The sequence below is a fragment of the Limanda limanda genome, chromosome 16 (genome assembly GCF_963576545.1).
Source record: "Limanda limanda chromosome 16, fLimLim1.1, whole genome shotgun sequence".
Classification (NCBI taxonomy): domain Eukaryota; kingdom Metazoa; phylum Chordata; class Actinopteri; order Pleuronectiformes; family Pleuronectidae; genus Limanda; species Limanda limanda.
In genome coordinates, this window is record NC_083651.1 from 14304064 (window position 1) to 14326449 (window position 22386).

The window sequence follows — 22386 nt, forward strand, 5'->3', positions numbered from 1 at the left end:
CAGCGCTGGAGAGCCAGAACACCAACAATGAATGCCTTTATTATATTTGACCTTTCGCTACGTCCCTAAAATTTACATATTTAGATGCTAGTTTTAATTTTAGACACACACAGACACAGACACATTGTTTACGACGTGTACAAGGTGCCATTGGACTGAACCACCAACCCCGAATGTCTTTATTATATTTTAACTTTACTGAACTACCAACCATGAAGTTGACATTACAGTTTTTCCCACTCCCTGAATAAATTCCCCTCATGTGCAACCGCAGGAAAACGAGCAACTAAAAGCTGCAAATAGAATGTACGACCATTTAAGCTAAATATTTACTTTAATGAACCTTTTCACTTAATTCAAAACTTAACATGGTCCTTTAGACATCCAAAATAAATTGCGTAAACATTCAATACTGTGGAAAACAAGACAGGCAGTTGTGAAAACCACCAGTCAACAACCGCAAAGAAAGATAAAAGTTCCCTTAAACACCAACAACTGCAAGAATGTGCTGTATATTACCGAATTACACCCAATAAAATTCAGGATATTGTAAGGGGTTTTCGTGGTGTACACAAAAACACATTCAGTAACTAATAAATCAATGTTAATCAGTGAGGTCCCATAATGAATTCAATACAAAAAGAGAGAAAGTAGTTCTACAGCGCGGTCCTGCAGACATACAACCTTCACATTCTCAGAGTCAGACAGATGCAGTGTGTACGCTTGTTATGAGAACCAAAAGAAAACAAATACTTGATAAAATTCCTCCCACTGAATCTGCTATTTGGCTACAAACAAATACGTGGTAGCGGAACAATAATTTGATGTTTATGGAATTATTATATTTTCTTCTTCTAAAATCAATAAGAGCAAAGAGAGTAGACACTGTGAAACAATCTCAATGTGTCAACCTTTTAGATAGTGTAGAGACAAAGTAAATCACAGAGAAATAAAAAGGAGCATATCTACTTAACTTGTAATTACTACCATACCTTTCAGACAACTGAATGAGCTACACAAATGTCCCTTGGTCTTTCCATAACAGATTCAGGGTGAACCTCAGAAGCATTATTGTGGAAATCATACAAGTTAAAACATATAAACATTTCAACGTCACACTACATGATCACTGTTGTGCCTATTTTAGATATTACACTCATATGGCTGCATGTCTAAAAGCTTGGGAAGAGACTTATTTGAAAACTTCATGCTTGAGTTTTTTTAACTCTCTGTGGAGTCCAGGAACTCTTTCTCAATGATGTGCTCCAGCTTCCCCAGGACTGCGCGCGGATTGGTGGCTGGGTAGTCTGCTATTGGGCAGTGTTGCATAAGGTGGCCGTTAGGGAGAGGAACCTGGAAGGAACAGCAAAGGGTGCGAAGAAAAGGCAACAGCTGTGTGATGGAGCGCAGGCAGCACTGAGTGAGGAGGGGGAACTCCAAACGCTCGGTGGAAGACTCCTCGCTCAATCCGTTCAGGGCCTGGAAAAAAAGTTCAGGATATTTAAAACAAAAACATCCCTCTCAGTTAATGTTCATCACAACCGAGTGTTGATTTATATGACATCACTACCATGACAAAAGATCCACCTCATCATAACCAAACACTAAAGCTTCCATTAGCCTGAGTCAGTTCCGGATGCGTCCCAGACCCTAGCCCTCTAGTAACATATCAGAAGGACATGAGCCCGTGTGACAATACAGCAGGAAAACGTCACAGCGGGTGATTTATACCTGCCTCCTGCATGTTCTACCCAGACGCCATCCCTCCCTTGTTGTGAGGGATATGACCCTCAACAATCTGCTGTGATCTACATATGTGAAAGGTAAACTCTATTTTTCCAGAGTTCATATCTTAAAAAATTACTCGTGACAATGAGTGTCCACATTTTGGATTTTTTAATAGATTGGAGCTAATTGAATATCAAAAATTCCTTTGTTGGAAACCAGGATGTAGCAGATCTAATCTGACCTTCACATTTTAGAGCATTAGTTGTATTTGTCACTCCCGTCTGGCCTATCTTTGAAAAATTAAAAAAATATAAAGCTGGCAGACTTTAACTAACACTCTGCTGAAGTTTTGATCCCTTTTGAAAAAGGCTTAAATAAAACCCTAAAAGACAATATTGACTTATAATTTGTGTTTCAAATTTCCACCACAACAGTGTGTCTGAATCTAAGCCTTCCAATATGTTATCAAACTGATCTTACCCCATATCTTTGCTGAATCCCTTCCAGTACTTTGACAACATGGGGTATGCATTCCTGCTCAGCCTCCATCAGCGACATCTCTGGGCCATTGTAGCGGTTCACATCCACTTCAGGGACAAATGCCCAGCGATACCTGCAGGTGGATACAAACAGTTAGACAGAGAAAGTATGAAAGAAAATAACTTATCTAACATCTCAATCTAGCTACAAATGGTTTGAAGTTACTTTCTAAATTGGTCTCTTACATCTGAAAGAGTGGTATCTGTTCTGGAGGAAAGGTCAAGGAGGTGTCCAGAAACTTGCAGGCTGACAGGTACATGTCCAACTCTGCCTGAGAGAAGTTCACCGGTCCATTTCTTTCAAGGGCTCCACGCACCACCTTTGCCAGTCTAGGTTGTGAAATAAGACCAGAGTAATTTAAGAGAGAGCACTGAAGGGTGTCATGGAAAATGGATTTTGTGAGTTAAATAATTAAACTCACTTTGAGACGTCTTTATCCGGATGCAGAGATTTCTCTAGACGTGCAAAAATGCGAATCTGAACAACGACAAATAAAATAGTCATTGGTACAGTATTGAGCCTGCGTTTAAAGCCATGTTCTTACAGGATGTGATCTTACCAGTTCTGTGACCATGATTGGCCAAAGACATGTCAGGTGCTGGGATGAAATCCGCAGCAGGAGAACACGAAACATCAAGAACATCTGGGCTGAAACAGCTGGGCTGGGGTTCGTACGCAAAGCCTCTGTGAGACGCTCTGAAAGGGTGAGGAGTGTATTTTTATCAAATGTAACAGAGCAACATTTTAAATCACTAAATTACACACAGTTACAAAAACGTATTCTGGAGCAGTGCCACACCTTGGATGAGGGGCAGATAAGGATGGTACTGGTCGAGTTCTCCACTGAACATGGCAAAGGCCTGGCGCTTCAGCAGCATGGGTTTCTGATCTACGTTACCAAACAGTTTCAAGGAGCCACTCTGCAAGCCTACGTCACAGGAAGAAAAAGTTTTTAACAGCAAATAATCCAAAACATTGTGACATTGTGGCTGCACTGGTTTGAAAACGATTCATCTCAATTTACTTGTCTAAGAAGCTTAAACTTTATATTTGTTTGTTTGAATTGATTATTCTACAAACTGTATCACAGATTGCGTCACTCAAACAGGCTGTACTCACTCATGAGGTCTTTAAACATTGTCTTCTCATGAGTCAGCAGATGATCAATAATGGATTTCCAACTAGAAAGAACACAGGAGGGTCAAGTATGAGAGTTTTTCAGTTGATTTAAGTAACCTTATTAAATACACCTCAGGGATAAAGACTTTCCTTTTCGTATAAAGATGCAGAAAAATATTGAACAAAGATGCACTGTGGAGCCAATGAACAATCTGAATGGTAATTATGAAATTAGCACTGTCATGAATTGGGCAATGGTGAAAGAGAATTTGTTTTATGTTTAGAATAATACGTATTAACAGATACTAAGATGTCTATGAAAGTAATTTAAAGGTGAAAATAAGTGATGTTGACACAAGCCCCAATTATAAGCAGGAAAATAAGAGATGGCTTTGCGTACTAGAGCTGTCAGGCTGAAATAAACTCTCAGCAGTGGGTGTTGCAGTTGTTAACCTATACAGCGAACCCCGGTTGGATCCTCCCGGCGGTGTCGTGTGTTACCTAGCAACAGCTTCTACCAATAACGTCTCTCAGTTAATTCAGTTTTGAAAGGGTTTTTTTCAGGGAAGACCTCTCTGACTTGGTTTCTGTTCATGTCTCAGCAGCCAGTCAGCCGTGCACCTGGCATGCGTCTCTTGTGTGTTCATATTAAATAAAGCAATAAAGATCAAATATGCCATTGAATGAGTAAAACTGATTAAAATGTATGCACAAAATCACACATCCATCTTCCGCAATGACCCCATTAATATTAGATAAAGAACTATATATAACTATAGTGCTAATCCAACAGACGAACCCACTAACCTGGGTGCACAGGAAGCATCCATGGTGAAGAAGAGGGGGTCCATAAATAGCTCAAAGACCTCTTTCTTCCAGGCCCTTTTGGTGTAGGCATACCCGCTCAGATTGCTCAGCAGCTGTGCACCCACATCAAAGCTGGGCATGTTGTAGGCACTAAAGAAGAGAAAGGTAGTTAGTGGAACTCTATTAAAGGACAAGTATCTAGGAGTTAGTAGGGGCATCTAGCAGTGAGGTGGCAGATTACATCTAACTGAACACTGCTCCCCTCCCTCCTCCTGTTCAAGGTATGTAGAAGACACTACGGCTACTTTCAGAATTCTCCTGGGAGGCTGTATGTGTGAACTCAAATGTCCCAATGAGAGGCTCTAAGACTTTCTCGTGAGTTTCTTCTGCCAGCCACCAAGTTAAAAATCAGGAGGATGTCTGAATCAGCACATGAGAGAAAATGGCAGGAAATCCCCTGGATCAGGGCAGACAACAGTGATAGTTCAGTGTGTGGTTTGTCCATTCTGGGCTTCGGTAGAAACATGGCAGTGCAACATGCAAGATTCTTTATTTCAGGTAGTTATACACTAATAAAAACAAAATTATAAATATTATTTCCATTTCTGCCGGTAGAACAATCTAAATCTATTAAGACTGAAGGCTGCAATGCTATTAACACCGAGACAACCTAGAGCACAGCGACAGCAGTTACCTGTGGTTCTTCAGGTACGGAAAAACAAAGTACATGAGCCGAGAAATGAGAGGAACGGCTTTCTCTTTCTCATCGCTGCGGTACACCATGTCCAGAAGTGGTGCCAACATCTGCACAATGAGAAAAAGTTTAAAACACTTCAAACACTTATTTACTCGCTATAAAAAAAAAGAAATCACAGAACCGTACCTCAGCCAGGAGAGCAAGAGCCTGCACACTGTAAACTGAGGGAGCTGAGGAGGAGACCATGGTGCTGGCTTGAGCCAACTCTGACAGGGAGAAAATGAGAGTGAGCTAATTTGTGAGTCTTACCAAGCTTTAATATTTCTCATATTTTATGAATAATAAATAAATACAGCTGAGGTTGTACACCCATGTATTTGGGTGAAGTAACCGCATTGTTTACCTTCAGCATCTGCGTCATCAGGGTCGTCTGCTTCAGGGCACACTTGCGGCTGAACTTTGACCTCAAGGCTGCGGCTGAGCCAGCTGGTCTGCTCTAGGGATGACCCTGCGATCCCACCCACCGCCTCGAGGATCCGTTGAGTCACTTCCTGCATGGTAATGTACTTACTTAGTTCAGCACATTACTCTTAACTAACATGTAATTGAGAAACCTGGTTTATCTGCCTTATATACCGATAACCAAGGCTCTAATTAGCTCTTTACAAGCATGATGAAAAACTATATACATTGAAAATAGTAGAATAGACGAGCTTGATTGAATGAGGTATGAGTCCCCATATTTGAAATAACAGTCGGTCCTTATCTGAAACTAATGTAAAGTAGCTTGTATAGGTCTAACTAAGTCAGTTTCTAATGTTTAACATTCAAGTTTTTTTCCAACTTAGACACCGAGTGCTCTGTTCTGTCTTTTTGTCAGTCTGCTGCAACAGGCCATGCTTCCAAGATAAGATGGGGTTCAGGAGAAATCTGTTTATTGACCTGCTGCATACAAAACCAGTTAATAGTTACCAGTCTACTACCATGCAGTTTTACGTTTTCCTTCTCTAACCTGGTCCCTCTGAGTAATCTAGTTACTTAAGTGCAAGTAAATGCACCGAATATCAACACAGAGGCTCACAAGTTTTTTTTCATGTATCATACCTGCAGGTCTCGAGTATCCTTCTTATTGTCCAGGTTGGGGAGCCGATTGACAAAGTCATTGAGGATCCTGCAAGATACGAAATATTTAGCATTTCTCTAAACCAATTAACTTGAATACAGTGTCAAACATGTTTTTTTTTTACAAATTAAAAAACCTCAAGGCAATGCATTTATGAAATATTTTAACAATAAAGCTGATTTTGAGAAAATATATAAAGATAACAAAAGTTTTCAGATTGACTGCACAAACATTGACTGCAGAGAGTTTTGTCGTGTTTGTCCTGAATACGCTTGTGTAAGTATTACCATACAGATGTACTGTTACTGTTAATCAGAGTGTGGGATGAGCTCTGAATGTTTAAAAACTGACCCCAGTAGTAAGAAGTGTCCGGGCGGGGCCAAGTTGAGCTGAACAGACTCTCGCAACAGACTGAGAAGAGGAGCAATGTTCTCGTGCAGAACCTGGGCGGAAATACTACAAACAGAGACGGAGATCGTTACACAAGTGAGCATTTCTAGAATGGCTGTAATAAATCTGAGGTTGGGACTTTCTTACTTACCTCTGGATATAGGCAAAGCTGAATTGCAACATGGGGATATCAACCAAGGCTGACTTCTTGTGGAGAAAAAGGTAGAACATGTTTTGAAAATGAGTGAAAATAGAGTTTAGAAACATAATCATGAAGCATCTAAGTGTGCATATGTGTTTGCATACCTGTTCTCCTTTGATCTGATGAGGTTTTTTCACCACCTCTTTGATCAACTGCAGGATGGTATCTGTTTGCAAGGTGTTCAGCGATTTCACCAGATCCACAATGGCCAGACGAGCCTCACTGGCCACAGGTAAAACCTAAAGAAGAGAAGAACATAAAGATGCCAACAAATTCTCTCAAGCCAATCAGTGACATATATGCGACTTTCTTAGTTTCCTCACTCACTGCAGGTCTCACCATATTTTTATGTCTCCTTCTACTCTTCCTGCTGCTCCACACTACTCCCAGTGAAGCCATCATCTGAATGCCATACTGCCCAGTCAGAGGGACCAGGAACTCCAGTATTCGGTGGCGAAGGTTCTAAACATGGACACACCGTTAATGAAACCATTTAGATGATACTACATGGACATGGCTGAGCACGAGATAATGTATCACATGATCAACAAACACACACAGCATTAACAACATGTTTGTAAAACACACACCTTGGTGCTTTTAAAGTAGACAGAGGTAGAAGTGCAACAAACACACACAGCATTAACAACGTGCTGGTATCACACACCTTGGTGCTTTTAAAGTAGACAGATGTAGAAGTTTGTCTGCTGTTCTGGCCAGAGTCAGACGCCCGCCGGTGAAACTCTTCCCTCCTGACCACGCCCCACAACAAAACCATGCTAGTGAGCATTTCTGGCAGAGCCTCGATCACAGCGTTGCGTGCATTACGGACGTCCGAAGGGTCACAGGCAACCAGAGTCTAACAGAGAAAAAAAATTGCATTAATATTATCACACAAATAAGAGATAGAAATCTGTATGTAGAGTATTTTTACTTCTCACCCTCTTGTTGTCCAGTAGACAATAGTGTGTTATAGTGGTCAGGCCCTCTAACAGAGTGAGAGGGTAGTCGGGGGCGATGTTCTCTCTCCTGCCACTGAGGCTGATCAGGAGACAATCAAATATTTCATTAAACTGGTAACAAGACACTAACCTTTTGATGCTCAAGCCCAGAAATAACTTGGGTCTCAAGCAATCAAGCAACTGCAACTTGTTCTCCCTAACTACACATTTGTTGGACAAAAGCTTGGCTGCAATGGTTCAACATGACACATGACTAAAAAGATAAGATCTCTTGAGGAGTCAGAACTTATCATGCAATGCATAATTTGTCAAAGTTTTGTCAACGTTGAGTCAGATACAGGCCAACGGTGTTTAAAAAATATCTTGCGTAATTTCTTAATCATCTCATTCTCATACTACTCATAACAGATGAAAAAATAGTTGCTGAATTCTACAATTTAAAAAAACTTGATCTGACTAACAGATGAATAGCTGCTGCTGGTTCTTGCAGATTTATCATGATACACACAAGCATAACAATAAAAAATAATCTTCTAAGTCATTAACCTGATTTCCAAAAAACAATTGCAAAAATGACTTTGCTTTTTTATTTTGATTATGTGCCGTTTTTAGGTTTGTGTACAAAGCTACTGTATAAACACAACCTACCTCTGATTTGTCTTTCCTCCATCATGCTCATACAGCTTTACCAGTTCGTCCAAGTTCCTGCAGATCTGACCGATGAGGGGCGCCACAATGATTCCTAATGAGCGTCCCAGGTAGGGCAGAGTGGAGCACAGCAGAGACACCCAGTGGGGGTGCATGGCATAGCCGTACTGTGGCTGAAGGGCCATGGCCGCGGCAGAAACAAACATTCCTTGGGCTGTAATGGGGTGACTTTGGACATACTGGGCTGATTTGATGGACTGCTGGAAAAGGACTGCAGTGTGCCACTCGATTGCGAGGGGGGAGCTGGCAGCTGGGGATACACGAGGCTCCACAGGCTGGCTGGAAGCTCCAGCTAAGCCACCTGATGGGATGGCCGCGCCAAGCCCCACATGGTGCTCCAGGACTATGAGAGCCTCAAGGAGTTTGAGTAACTCCATTTGTAAGGGGTACTGTTCCTGCCCGCCTCCTGATCCAAGATTCACCAGACTCTCCTCTGACAGGCCTCCCTGCTCAACCAGCACCTCCATATTTCTGGATGCTACTTTGTCCATTCCCCTCTGGCTGACATACATGGATGCAGAAAGTGTAAGCAGAGCATATTTCTGCACTTGACAACTGTACAAGACTCTGCGGATGGGCTCCGCACTGGCCCCATTAACCTCATGACCTCGTGCCACGCAACCAAGCTGGTTCACTATCCGGGTTAGCACCTCCACACTCCTTACCTGAACCTCCCGGTTCCCCTGCAGGTCAAGAGGGCCAAGGGCCAGGTATGAAGGGTAATGAGAGCGCAGGAATCGCAGGCACAAAGACACCAGCAGTTCAATGAGAATGGACGGGGGCAAAGAGGGGGAGGAGGATGGTGAAAGCAGGCAGCCGTAGAAGCCTTTGCCATCTTTAGCCTGTTGGTGTCGATGTAAAAGGTTAGAGACCAGGTTTAAATGTGCAGCCGCGCTTGTGTCCAGAGAGTTAGAAGAGAGTGCGTCCACCAGAGGGCACTCAGCGCTGCTCCTCAGCAAGCTGTCCAGCAGGGACAGACCTTGGAGCAGGTGGCGCCAGCCGCCCGCCACAGGATACAGCAGCACATGAAGAAACAGAGAGTCGATTGCTTCCCTCTTCTCACGCTCCTGTTTTAACAGGCGAGACCTGGCCATTGTCTCCAGCTCTAAATCCTCATCCTCACTTGACAGCGAATCAGATGCCTGTGTACGCTCAGACTCTGCCCTCCGCAGGCCATTGACCAGCCTGCCGTCCTCAATGCTGCCATACAGAGCAGAACCAGAACCGGAGCTCTCTGTGGATACCTGGGCCCCGCTAGTGTCTACTGACTCCGTGTGTTCACTCTCAGCCTCATCATCTGCTCTATTTTCCTCCTCTTCCTCCTCCTCTGTGTCTTCACTCTCACTCCTTGAGGGCACAAAAGAGTCCTGCGGTTTGACCGGCTCTAGACCAGTGTCCAATTCTGCCCAGAGGGATTCCCTGTCCACAATGTTGGTGAGATTTAAGGTGGTGACCTCTGTTGCCATAGCATCCCCAGATGTTCCAGACGTTCTGGTGGAGCTTCGACTTCTGCTGCTGAGAATCTTCAGGTTACCTTGAAAGCAAAGAGCATGGCAATTTAACAGAACACACACAAAACAAAGAATATATGCCATCCGCAAAAGTGTGTTCCTAAATTCCCATTTCACTCATGCAGACAAACCCACTTACCCGCAGTGAGATTTTGTTTGATGCTGTTAATGGAGGAGCGCTGAGTGGACGGGTGAAGCAGCATCAACAGGATAGGTTCCAAGATTCGATTCACATCATTGAGGGACAGAGCCCTGACCAGCCAGCACTGAGTAGCTGCACGTATCGAGCCATCAGTGCAGCTCAGACTGTCCACCACCACACACAGAGACCTAAGAGAGAGAGAGACACACACACTTTGTAGGAACTGAAACAAAAAATGAAAAATGGTGTCTTTCTCTGTACTTCTTTAAGTGTTGTTTTTTTACCTTATTTTGACAGTATGCTGTCAGTCGTTTGAGAGGTATAATGGGTGCTCTTTTACATATACTGTAATAATGTCTAGGGAGGCTAGTTAATCCCTTTGCATTTATATGTTGGTGCCTGTATACACTCAGATTGTACAATAAAATGAGGAAATGGCAATAATCCCATTGTTGCAACTCAAATAGTAAATACAGCTCTTATTAAAACACTTCTCTGGCACCACCATTAGGACACTTGTTAGCAGTTGCATATTTATTTATTCCACAATCAGAGTAGCAGTGATGTGCTGAAGATGTAAACTGCATAATGCACATGAAACAAGAGATGACAAAATCTTAAATATTCAGGAATGATCAAAAGATATATTAGTAGTATATTAAGTACTACAGTGTAGATACTGCTCTCCGTTTGTCTTTAATGCATTCCACTGTTCGGCTGTGTACTCACCGGTCAAAGGAGCGGTTGAGAGACATGGTCCTGTTGGTCTGGATTTCCCGGGTCAGGTGCCACAGCACTGTGAAGCGATGTAGTGCTTCCAGCCTAACAGCCTGGGACAGACAAACATAATGGTTAGGACGAGCCACTGGCTTGTTTGCTCAACTCATTAAATATCATAGTGTCTGTTTGTGTCCCAGTTACACTGACACGTGTCGGAGATGCAGGAATTAAATTAAAACGTGACAACAAGTCGCATTTCAGTGCGTGTGTGTGTGTGTGCAGCCATACACACCTTGTCTTTGTGCAGTAGCGCCTGGCAGATGATGTCTTCACAGATTGTCGCAGACGGAGCCAAACAGTGAAGCCTGTAAAAGAGTTCCACACAAGAAATGTGCTGCTCTCTCCGATCCATGTCCAGCTGGTTCCACAGAACCTGAGACACCCTCTGGATCACAAAAATAGCACAATTTTAAACACCACATTTAAACAACAGGGTTGAGCTGTACGGACATTTTCTTTCTTAATAATCTGACCTGATAGAAATCTGTGCCCTCCTCTATGATTCGTAGCAGAGCAGGGTAGATGGGTGGCACAGTGACCATCTGCAGCCTCCCACTCAGAGGGTTGGAGTCAGAAAGCTGGTAGCGTATGTGCTTGTCCTGGATGACCAGCGCTAAAGACTGGGAGTGGTTGATAAGCTCCAACAGGGAGGCCACTGCTGTGTGTTGAATGTGATAGTCCCTTGACAGGCAGCACAGTATCATCAAGGACCTCAGCCATACTGGCAGCGTGTCCTCTTCACTGCCTACAGAAGACAAAAACATTTGAATTACTTATCAGTGGGCTAAAGCAGGTACATGACAGTTATATTAACTCAGCAGCTATAATACAATCCATTTGTGAGCTGACCTGTGCAGACAAACATGTCTGTGTGTTGGGCCAGAGTCTGCTCTTCACTCATATAGACAGGGAAGGTGGCGCACTCCAGCAACAGGTGGCAGGTGGCGGTGAATGCCTGTCGACAGGCTTCAGAGATCTCGGCTCTGCCCCGCGGCATGTAGCCCGCCGCCCAGTCCACACATCCTGACGGCCCACGTTCCCTTTTCTTCTCCTGAGGTAATGTCGGGAGCTGCACATCAGATGCGAGGTGGGGTTTGTATTTGGTTGGTTTGAATAATTCAGTCAGTTTGTCTTTTATTTCTCGCCCCCCTATGCTCTGCAACAATGTCTTCTGATCCACAGAGGCAGCAGCTGGATCTGGTTGGAGTCCCTCCTCGGGTCCCGGGACCTCCTCCACCTGCACCAGCAGGTATCTGAAAAAAATGACAGGGGTGAAAATATTTTAGAAATCATAGGTTTATAGAGAAGTACATATTATTTGCATTAATCTGACTACTATCTCATCAGCTATCATTTGTCAACTCCATCTTTTTTTTCGCCATATACTATTTTCGACTGTCCGACTAGTGTCTTGTAACACAAGAGTCAAACTGTTCTCCACCCAAAACACAAACAGTGATTCTTTTTGTGGGTGCTTTAGGGCCAGATGACATTTTGGCTATCTGCATATTTATATAGACAAGTTTAAAAAAGGCTTTTCAGTCAATGTGTTATGCTTCTTTTGCTCCACACACAGACAGTTTACCTGCTCTAGCGGCTTCCAGCCCCAAAATCTTGTCCCTCGCCTAGATAATCTGCAAATATGTGGAAAATCTTATCATAATCTGACCATGATTCAGTCGTTTACCTTGTGGTTATGAAGGACAGTATATCCTGCAGGCACAGGGTCATTGTGTCCACACTTCCTCCCCTCTTCCACACTCCATCACCGTCTTTGCAAATTTCCTTTCCATTGGCCCCCATTCCTGGTGGGAGATGCTGCTCTGACGGTGAGGCACTGACCCCTAAACCGCTGTCTTCAGATCTGATTACTAGGTAAACAGTATTTGCAGTCTCTGCCTCGTCTCCTCCTTCAGGGTAATGCTCTTCATCTCTAGGACTAAGCTGACCATTACTTGCATCTTCATCTCCCTCCATCTTGACATCCTAGATTAGGTGAAATTTGTTACGGTGAGGCACTTAAACATTTGAAAAGAAACCACTTTGGCACAAAAATGTAAAATGAGTAACCTGTGTTTCTTTGCCATCCTCCTCTGGTGTTTGTAACTCAGTCTCCTCTGTGTGTGACTCTCCTTCAATGTCTATATAAGCCACAGGCATTTGGATCTTACTGAGGACCTTGAAGCAGGCACGCACGCTGTGTGTGACATCCTCCAGGCTTATGGAGTCCATATGTCTGTGCAAGGTTTGCAGCATGATGCTAAGCATCTCAGGGAGGAACTGTGACTGGATGTCAGCATGTAGCTCCTGTCAATAAAAAAAATACAGTTTGTTGTTTGTTATGTTAAAAACTGTCCCAGTACAATATACGTGCATGCAAAAAGGGAAAGTAGGTCATTTTTATTGTTAATCCCTATTTTTGGTGCAAATTTCACTGTACCAATTTTGTTTAGCATAACAGAGAACTAACAATGTGCTGCCATGCTTCTTTGTGTGTTGTTTACCAGAGGAAGAACATCCAGCAGAAAGATTATGAGGGTGGACATCTCTGAGACCGAGGGAGCAGGATGACTGCAGTCCTGCTGAGGAGGCGTTGGTGGGTCGTCTTTTTCTCTGTGGAGAAAGATAATGAAATTATCCTTTATGTTAACTTGTGGGTTACAATTTGAGATAAACAGGGATAGTCCCTAAATATGCTAAATGAATCCTTGACAGTCAAAACTATCTTTTCAATTAAGTGTTAGAGATTAACATGTAGAAGTCAAACCCACAATACCTGAGAGAAGTGCAGAAGCGTCGTGTCATGTACTCCCACAGGTATTCACTGTTCATGGAGCTCACAAGCATATTCACTGCCTTTATGATCTCTGATGCGTTCTTATTCTCTTTTATCTTACTGTTAAAGAAAACAAAGGAAAAATTACAACCCATGTTCACTTTGTCAGTTGCAATATGAGTGAAATATGAACATCCTCCCAGTTGTGCTTTCATCTATGACTTTCACCTGGCAAGCTGGTTTCCTGAGAGCCCCGAATTGGTGTTGCTCTCCTCCCCCAGTATCTCTCGACAGTATCTGTAGAAGGCTCGGACCACCTCCAACAACACACTGCTCAGCACAGCTGGGCCTGAGCAGAAACATCATCATTGTAACAATAAAACAACCTTAGAAAGTGAGACTGAGGCAATGACACAGAGTGGTGGATCCACTAATTCAGCATTTTGACGGTTTTGTGCACGGCTGTGCTCAGTGCTGCCTACCAATCTCTGGTTTATCGAGCAGGCTGACGATGATTCGAAAGGGCCTGAGGTATCCAATCACATTCTCTGGGTTGTTTTCCACATCCTTCTGTTTGAGGATGTTAATCAGAGCCTGAGGTCACAGAAATGAGCAGGTGAGAAAAAGCTGAACCGGTGACAAACACACCTCAAGTGGGGGCGGTGTGGCCTAGGGGGTTGAGTGGGTGTTGCCGGTTCAATCCCCACTCTTCCCCATCTGCATCCCCTCATAAATGTTGAGTGTACTAAAAATGGAAGTCGCTTTGGAAAAAAGCGTCAGCTAAATGATATGTAATGTAAATGTAATGTAATGTAAGTGCTCTGTTCAAAGCAGACACACCTTGCCAGGAAGAGACAAGTAAATTACTATTCGCTGTAGAAGCTGAAATAAAGACTTGTCTCTTAACTTTAAAATCTTTACTAAACCCTGTAACACCATGTGCTTTATTTTGTTTATTTCATTATAAAGTAGAATGGCACTCAGTAGAGCACAAACCTCTGCCAAGGCCAAACAGTTGTCTTATGAAACCACATATAAAATCACTAGATCTAGTTTTTTTTTTTTTGGGGATCTGCACCATTGCACACACTCATAACTATCAGTCCACCAAAACATGGCAGATTGTTTTATTCAAGATGAGCATATTTCCCCAAAATGTCAAAAAACACTGACAAACCAAGTAATAATAATATATACTTATATATTATATTACATATATTTATTAATGCATTTTTCAGAGTTTGGCGTGTGTGCTATCATAGGAGTCAGTTACCTGTACAAGGTAATCTCTGGTGTAGGTGTTGAAGTAAAACGATGTGTGATCCTCTATGGTAGAGGAGAGGGTTGGGTGTGGTGCCACCATTTCCCCTTTTATGTCAGTGCCTGAAAACACGTTCATGAGAAGACAAAGATTAGTGAACTGAGAGAAACATTAACTGGTCAAACTCCAGCTTCCACACAGTGGTCATGTGGCGAAACAGATGATTCATCACTGAGGTCAGCACCTAGGACCCAGGCGTAGAGGCGTCTGTTCAGGGACATGTCTCTGCGGAGCAGCGTGAGCGAAGCGGAAGACACCACAGCGACCATGTCCTCCTCACTCAAAGTAATACAAGTCTCCACTGGGTCCTAAAACAACACACACAGTGACAGTAATTTTTTTGGCTTATATACAGTATATTACACACAGTGCTCCAACAAAAAATACTTCACTGATTTGATATTTCCAGTAAAATCCTTGACTTAACAAGATATTTTATATTTCAAGCAGCAGCAAAGGATTTGCTTAGAATAAATAGAAGGAACATTTATTGGCTGTCAGACAATAGCAGTGACAGCCATTACAAATCAGTACACGGAAATATATTTACAGAATAATTGCAGCTTTTAATTCTAAATAACCAGATTCTAATATTTTTAGTTTTGGCATCATTTCTACTGATCGTGATGACATTTAACTTCCACGTTTACTGTGGCTATACTGATAATGTGGTAATATAACTACGTCAAGAAGGCAACTAATGTAATTCCCCAAATTAAACGTAGGAAACGTAACTGAATTATGTGGAGAAAATACCAAAAAGGCCACGGGAATGTCTGATCTGATAGATACCAACAACAATTTGGGAAGCATTTTAAAGGTCATCTTTATTTTCTGTGTTTAAAATTGGATTAACTGAGGGTTTATTTGCAGAACTCTTTCATAACTATTAAAATAAGAGTGATTAAAAATGTGTAAGCCTTTCTCTTTGGCAGATAACAGAGAGAAAAGATATCATGGGACTCATGATTAAATGAGTGATTACATGATTAAAAAAGGATCACAGCAGCAGATATGGAGAAACAAAAGTAAACATGTCCAGAATAACAGTGAGTTGTTGTGTGAACTTACCAGGCAGGTGGCAAAAGGGAAAAAGAAGAGCAGGATTTCAAGCATGTGCCTCTGTACCAGAACATTTGAGTCTTGCAGAGAAAGACACACTGCCTTCATCTGGAGATTGGACAGAGGCAGAGACATTCAAACAAGTGTAAAACTACATTGAGACAGGATGGGAAAATTCTCATAATACAAACATTCCCTCCGTGTTGATTTTAACTATTAAATGGGTTTTAGATCACATGTAAGACAAAAACTCACCAGGAGTGGGCTGTTGTAGCCTAGCATGTGCATCTGCTGGTGCAGAGAAGCCGTGCGGTCAAAGTGTGCGACTATAAAGATGACTGCGGGCAGCCGCACATTAGGGCTCACCACCATGCTGCCCCACAGTGCCCCATAGAAGACCCGCTGACCCAAGAGCATAGACAACTTGAGCAACAACGCATCAGTTCTGCACAAAGAGAGAGAACACAAAATGGACTCATTGAAGAGTGTTCTACAACACATCCACGAGTAAATCTATACTTCACAGTGGCAGCCGAGACTCATGGTCCAACCAATCAATCCTGATCCAAATAACCCTTCAGTACACATGTGCTGTTTAGATGTCAACCGACTCATCCACCGTTACTCTAAAAAGCACCAAGAGCAAGTCTTTGGTCATCCTGTTAAAAGATATATTGTCGGCAGCTGTGGTTAAGGAGCTAGAGCGGGTCGTCCACTAACCAGAAGGTCAGTGGTTCAATCTTCCGCTCCTCCTTTGGCAAGACACTGAACACTCAGAAAGCTGATATGCCAACAAGAAGTGTTGTAGACTTACTGTAAAGACTGGTTGACCGGTTGTTTATACTAAAAAGTCCTTTATAAATGTAGTCTTGTATACATCTGTTGAAAATTCTAAATACACACTTGTAAGTCTTTATCTTCGCACATTTTGGAAGATACCTTTTTCACCGGTTGTGAAGTTTGGCAAAATAAACGCTGATCATTACATGGTCACACATGCTGTGTGCAAATGTTTTGAAACCTCTAGGCAAATAACATACGTGACTGATTATCGGAGAAGTCTGCAAACAAAGTCATCAAAGACGTTTGCTGCAGGGGAAGACATATTTAAAGCAAGTGCAAAATGTATTAGCCCTAGCTTTGGTGTTGAACAGGAAAAATAAATGTTAAAAGGTGAAAATCTGAATAAGCAAAGAGAACCAAGTGTACTGAGATGAGTCAGTATAGGTAGAAACAAGTTAATAAGTCATGGGAACGAGAGACTCAACTTGAGTTATGAATCACTCGGATTGAGGCCACACTATGGTGCAAACATTTGCAATTAATAGTAAATAAAGACATTGCATCCTATCCTTGTGCGCCAAGGTGCACCACGCAAAGTGCAGTTAAATGTCCAGTGTGCATTGAGCCTGACTGTGCACATTTGGTATATTGGTGACAGGATGCAGCTGGGGCATCTGAAAACAGGGATAGATTGAGATGAAGCCTCCTATGTGTGCGCTGCGGGATAATCAGACCTAGTTTTAAACTTTTTTGTTGTTTCTGATCAACTATTTCTTTCTTTTGACAAATATATGCAGTGTACCTTTCATTGACCTCAAGTCCCTCTTCCAGGCCTGGTAGGAGGCCTGTTATGAAGGCCTGCAGACTGGGCAGCAAAGCCCTCTGCAGTGGGAGATAGTATCGCTCGTACAGTGTCAGCAGGACGGGCTTCACCGCCATGGCTGCATGGCTCAACAGTGGGAACAATCCGGAGCTGGAAAAAACAAATAAAAAAGAGACACATAAACGTACATGTCATAAAAAATGCACTTGTAATCAGATCAGCGCTCCTCTTGAAGCAATAAAAGATCAAGGCTAGTTTCTTCACCTGTAGATGAACAGATCCTTGGAGAGCGATTTTGTTCCGATAATTTTGAAGATGACCTCATAGGTCTCAAGGGCCTTGAGATGTACGCCACTGGGCAGAGCTGGGTGGAGACACTGGGCCAGACGCTTACCTATGATCAGTCTCTTGGGTAGGAGTGAGTAGCGGATGTTACTCTGCAGGGCCTGATAGAGAGAGAAAGAGACCAAAGAATAAGTAGCTGGATTTGCTATTAGCCAAAGAGTTTCGACTCTGAGTGCGAATTTTCGCAAAACAAATAAAAGAAATGAACCCACACAGAAATACCAGTTCCACAAGACTTGATGCATAAGACGTTAAACTTCTTCTCACATTCTCTGCACTTTCAAAAGGGCTAATTTTAGTGCAATTACACACAAAGAAACTCAAAGTAAATATCTGCACGGAAAGCTAAAACAGAAGTGGCACATTTATTTAAAGATGACTTGAGCAAATATAGTATATATTTATAGTGTAACGAAGAGTCTCGATGAGAAAGAAGAACTTCCTCATAACTAAGAGAACTGAACCACAGTAACAGCTGTGAAACTGACACATGCAAAATACTTTTTTAAAAAAAAGGGAATTCAGCACCAGAACAAAGTTCATTCACATGCACATAATGAGATGTTTGGAGAATTAGCAGCTAGAGTGTTGGTTCGGCATTAGGTCATCATTGTGCATCGTACCGTACCTTATTGAGTTTCCCCAGGGACGAGATGAGATCTGCCCACTCACTCGAAGACTCGAAGTTTCGCAGCGCTTTCTCGATGACTCCCGTGTAGCTACGGTAGCGGTAGTCATTCTGCAACTCTAACTCTTCAGGATCCATGATCAGTCTGATGTCAGCATATTTAGCACTTGTCTGGAAAAGGGGGACATGAGAATTGAAAAGGTTTTAAAGAAATAAACAGTAAGTTTATCAAACTCACGAGAAGAGTCAGTATCTGTTTGTCTGCAATGTGTCAGCTAGCCCCCAGCCTTTGAGGCCTGTTTACGACAAATCAAATTAGCCAATTTTGCTCTGTTAACTGGCATGCACACGTTTTGAGGCAAAGGAGACAAATGTCCTCATTCATGACTGGACAGTGTTTGTGTGACTGACCTGTTCCTCCATCTGAGGAGGGAGGAGTCCTCTTAACACAAAATCTCTAGCTCTGGGTGCAATTTTTAGCCTCTTTGGGACAAAGATGGGGCAATATTGTCAGAAATCGGCACCCGGTGGCAATGTCTAGCAGACGAACATCATTGCAATTTGGTTGTATGGTTGTTCTTTTGTGTTTCATTCACTCTCCTCTTCTCCTTGAATTCCAGAGGGAAATGTTTTGCTCTTTCGCTGCTAATGTTTTCGTGCAGGTAAGATGACAGGGATGAGAGTGGAAGGCCTGAACCAGACAGTAACGTTGCAGGGCATTCATCCAAAAGACAAGCAACCACTTTCCTTTTATATTATTAATGCCTTTGATCCTGTGATCCTTTGTTCGTATAATAGTATTGATTAATGAAGCTTTAGAACAAAATGTGAAAAGGATTTAAGTTTAGTCTACACTGGCGAAAGAAAACAAAAAAACATTTGACATAGAATGTACCCAAATGTTACAAATATATTGTATGATATAGAAAGAGTAACTTTCTTGTTTTCACGCACATGAAAAAGGCAGTGGTGTGTTTTTCTCACATGTAATACATCTGAATATGGCTAAACAGGGAGGTGGGTAGGGGAGTGGAAGGCAGGATTAGAGAGGAGCACAGACATCTGGACTCCCTTTAGCTGAGCTGAGAGAAGCTTTGCCATCGTGGAAAAGCCTAACAACACGTGCTCAGGACGGCCGCGCATCAGTTCCTCTCAGATCTTAAGAACATAATGGCTGGGTTCTTTGATACTAATCCAAATAAGTAATTTAAAGACACAAGTGTCGGCCCTGATGACTTTTCTAGACCAAATATTTACCCGTTACACCTAAGAACAATCAATAGGTTAATCAACAACAAATAATGAGCACCAGTTGCAGTATTAAACTGCCTACAGAGCAGACCTTCAGTACAATAAACAAGTAGAAAAACAGGGAAAAGAATTAACTCACTTCTAGAATCTATAGATCGATGGGGATTTGAGGGAGAGGGAAGTGGGCTTGTTTCTTCACAGTATCGGGAGACAGCCAGTGAGCGAGAGAAAGTTGGGGATGTAGCAGGTGGAATGAGTGAACAATTTTGAAAAAACTAACTTGTATATAAACTGCATCATTTCGAATTTATTGTATTTATTCATGTATTCTTACTATGATTTCCCGTTGCGCTGCTACTTTCGCGTGCTGCTGACTCATTTGTGAATCTCCTCTACAGGGGATCAATCTCACCTCATCAACGAATTTCTAAAAGAAGAATGATAAATAGAGCATTTCTCCTCTCATCACATCATAGGCACTAAACACTGCCAGTCCATAAATCATCATCCGGCGTTGAAGGCACCGTGGAGCCTAATAGTATCTGTCAACATTAATTTTGCATTACCTTCCACGACATTTTGATAATGGTCCCTTTAATTTAGTTATTAACTAACCAAGGCATTTGGATGACTATGTAATAAATAAATGTGTCATGTAATGATAAGAAAGACAGAAACGTGTCTAAAAATGATAATTTTGTTGAAACATAAGCCCGTCTTATCATTGAAAGCCATGTACAGTACTCGCGACTTGTCACTGGTGGATTTCATTGTACCCTACTCCGCTATGATATCGATATTTAACTGCATGAAGACAACACGTGGACGATGACGCTGTCTAAACGGCAACTACTCCTTGATTAAATCAAAAACATAATATAAATAAAACATAATTTCAGAAGTTTGTGAATCCTTCAATCATCAGACATTGACCCTAAAAATCCCAAGGTTAAAAACTGGTGACAGCTCGACAGTCAAACGGTGCAGGCCAGGCAGAACTAAGTGTGCACTGCCACTTCCTCAAGTGTGTGTACCGCCAAAAATACAAAGTGAGATAAAACCATAATAACGTTTTTCTATAGGCTGGTGTTGAGCAGAGCAGTGTGTGCTTTGAGGGAGGACACTCAGGAACACAACAGGCCCAGCTGAGGACTGAGTCACCTGACTGCCGCCACCAGCAGCACTACAACAGGCTTTATGGTGCCAGTGTTGACAGCTGTCAGATGGCACATGAGGAGACGATGAAACCAGAGCTGGGCGATGAAACAATATCTCAAGTTATTGCAATGTTCGTTTTCATTAGAGACAAAAGAACACAGGTTCAATACGTCGATATATTGCTTGTGGATTGTGCAAGCACTCTAAGATAAGATTAAATAACTTGACTTCACTGGTACAATTCACTGGTACAATGCCCATAAAGAAGAGTTTGAAACCAGATTGTTCACTCAGGATCAAAATGTCAGTCTTTCAACTGAACAGAAAGGATATTGTGACAATATGTGATGTGGAAATGTTTATCTTTAAGCACTTTAGGCCTCATCTTCCAGCCCTGGTTGCATCCAACTGAAGCTGTGGCCAGCTAACAAGCAGCTTGGCAGCTGAAATGCCCTGTGACAGTCCCGGAGCATCACTGGAGACACTGCTGAGCACGTTATGTAAGAGAAAGCACCTCCGACCACAGACTGGATGATAACATCTCCACCTAAAAGATCAGACCTGTCTGCGGAGGGGAGATGTGTGTGCACAGCTAGCTTGTGCTGGTTTGAGCTAGAGTGCCAATCGTTATTATTATTATTATTAGCTAGCTTAAACGTAGCTAGCTAGCAGATAGAAAAATGAAATTCTACACGTATTTAAACGATTTCTTTATTTTATTCAAACAGTGATGGAATAAGCAATCAAACATGCTGATGAATGGAGACAGCAAGTGCAGTCAGTGAAGACAATAAATACATCGACGACTCACCAATAGCGAAGTAAAGCCAGGGTTAGGACCGGCGGCGCCTCACAGCAGCCCGCTCGTCACAGTGGACATTTCTCGGTTAAACGTGGTTGAAATGGAATCGCCAGTGAACCTGTGAAGTGTCCCAGAGGACTTGTGTGTCTGTGTGAGTGTGTGGGTGTGTGTACATGTCTCTGTGTCAGGGATCATTCCAGCAGCAGGTCCGTGCGGGGCGGGTTCCTCTCAGTCAGCTGATCCGCGGAGGCTCGGCTCACTGCCCCGCACCGGAGAGGGGTGAGCTTCGGGGAGGGGAAGTGTTCCACGCCGGGGGAGATGTTTGTCTTCAAACTGCCGCTAAACAAGTCAAACACGCGAAGCAGCGGGAATTAAGCTTCTGCCCGAGGTCGAGAGGAAAACCAGTTTCCTTTCGAGTGGCATTAGAATGTAAATGTTCACTCTGTCGTGCCCCGCGGCTTTGGTACGGTCCAGGATGTGCAGTGTTTACAAACCTCTCGCCTCGCTGTGAAGTACCTTCGTGCTTCAGTGCCCCACACAGAGGATCGTGTTTATAACAAGACTGATCATCCGGTAACAATCAAAGACAACTATTACATTTGATCTGATTTACATGATAAACCCTCTTATTATAATCAAAGGTAAATATCACAGTTACAGAGCAAGGTTTCCAGTGTCCTCCCCAAACTTTAATCATTGTACGATTGAATTTGATCTGAACATGGAGA

The 22386-nt window shown here is 42.6% G+C and overlaps 1 protein-coding gene across 2 annotated transcripts; it reads right to left on the minus strand.

Annotated features, from left to right (window-relative positions):
* Positions 1-122: 122 nt before the first annotated feature.
* On the minus strand, positions 123-21842 carry dop1b (DOP1 leucine zipper like protein B). 2 transcript variants are annotated; one of them, XM_061088191.1, is made up of 38 exons: positions 21668-21842; positions 18448-18618; positions 17739-17920; positions 17454-17624; positions 16124-16313; positions 15878-15976; positions 14991-15114; positions 14759-14868; positions 13968-14079; positions 13714-13834; positions 13486-13605; positions 13214-13322; positions 12780-13016; positions 12397-12695; positions 11559-11962; positions 11183-11454; positions 10942-11094; positions 10659-10759; positions 9927-10117; positions 8217-9810; positions 7548-7647; positions 7274-7465; positions 6946-7068; positions 6711-6845; positions 6556-6608; positions 6366-6470; positions 5996-6062; positions 5295-5442; positions 5078-5157; positions 4889-4998; positions 4195-4344; positions 3388-3449; positions 3068-3196; positions 2828-2964; positions 2690-2745; positions 2454-2597; positions 2209-2341; positions 123-1479 (listed from the first exon to the last, which is right to left on the minus strand). In XM_061088191.1, the coding sequence occupies exons 2-38, from the start codon at positions 18583-18585 to the stop codon at positions 1222-1224; spliced, it is 6909 nt and encodes a 2302-aa protein (XP_060944174.1). In that variant the 5' UTR covers positions 18586-18618; positions 21668-21842; the 3' UTR covers positions 123-1221. The 2 variants fall into 2 exon arrangements, with proteins under 2 accessions (XP_060944174.1, XP_060944173.1); XM_061088190.1 differs by having other exon boundaries at positions 6556-6611.
* Positions 21843-22386: the final 544 nt, after the last annotated feature.

Bases quoted from the DNA above. Each gene is read 5' to 3' on its own strand.
- dop1b (XM_061088190.1), bottom strand. From the start codon at position 18,585: ATGGATCCTGAAGAGTTAGAGTTGCAGAATGACTACCGCTACCGTAGC. The intron at 16,314-17,453 runs GTACACTGCATA...CTCTTTGTGCAG, and splicing joins GGACTTGAGGTCAATGAAAG to AACTGATGCGTTGTTGCTCA. The intron at 14,080-14,758 runs GTAACTGACTCC...CTGTGACCTCAG, and splicing joins CCAGAGATTACCTTGTACAG to GCTCTGATTAACATCCTCAA.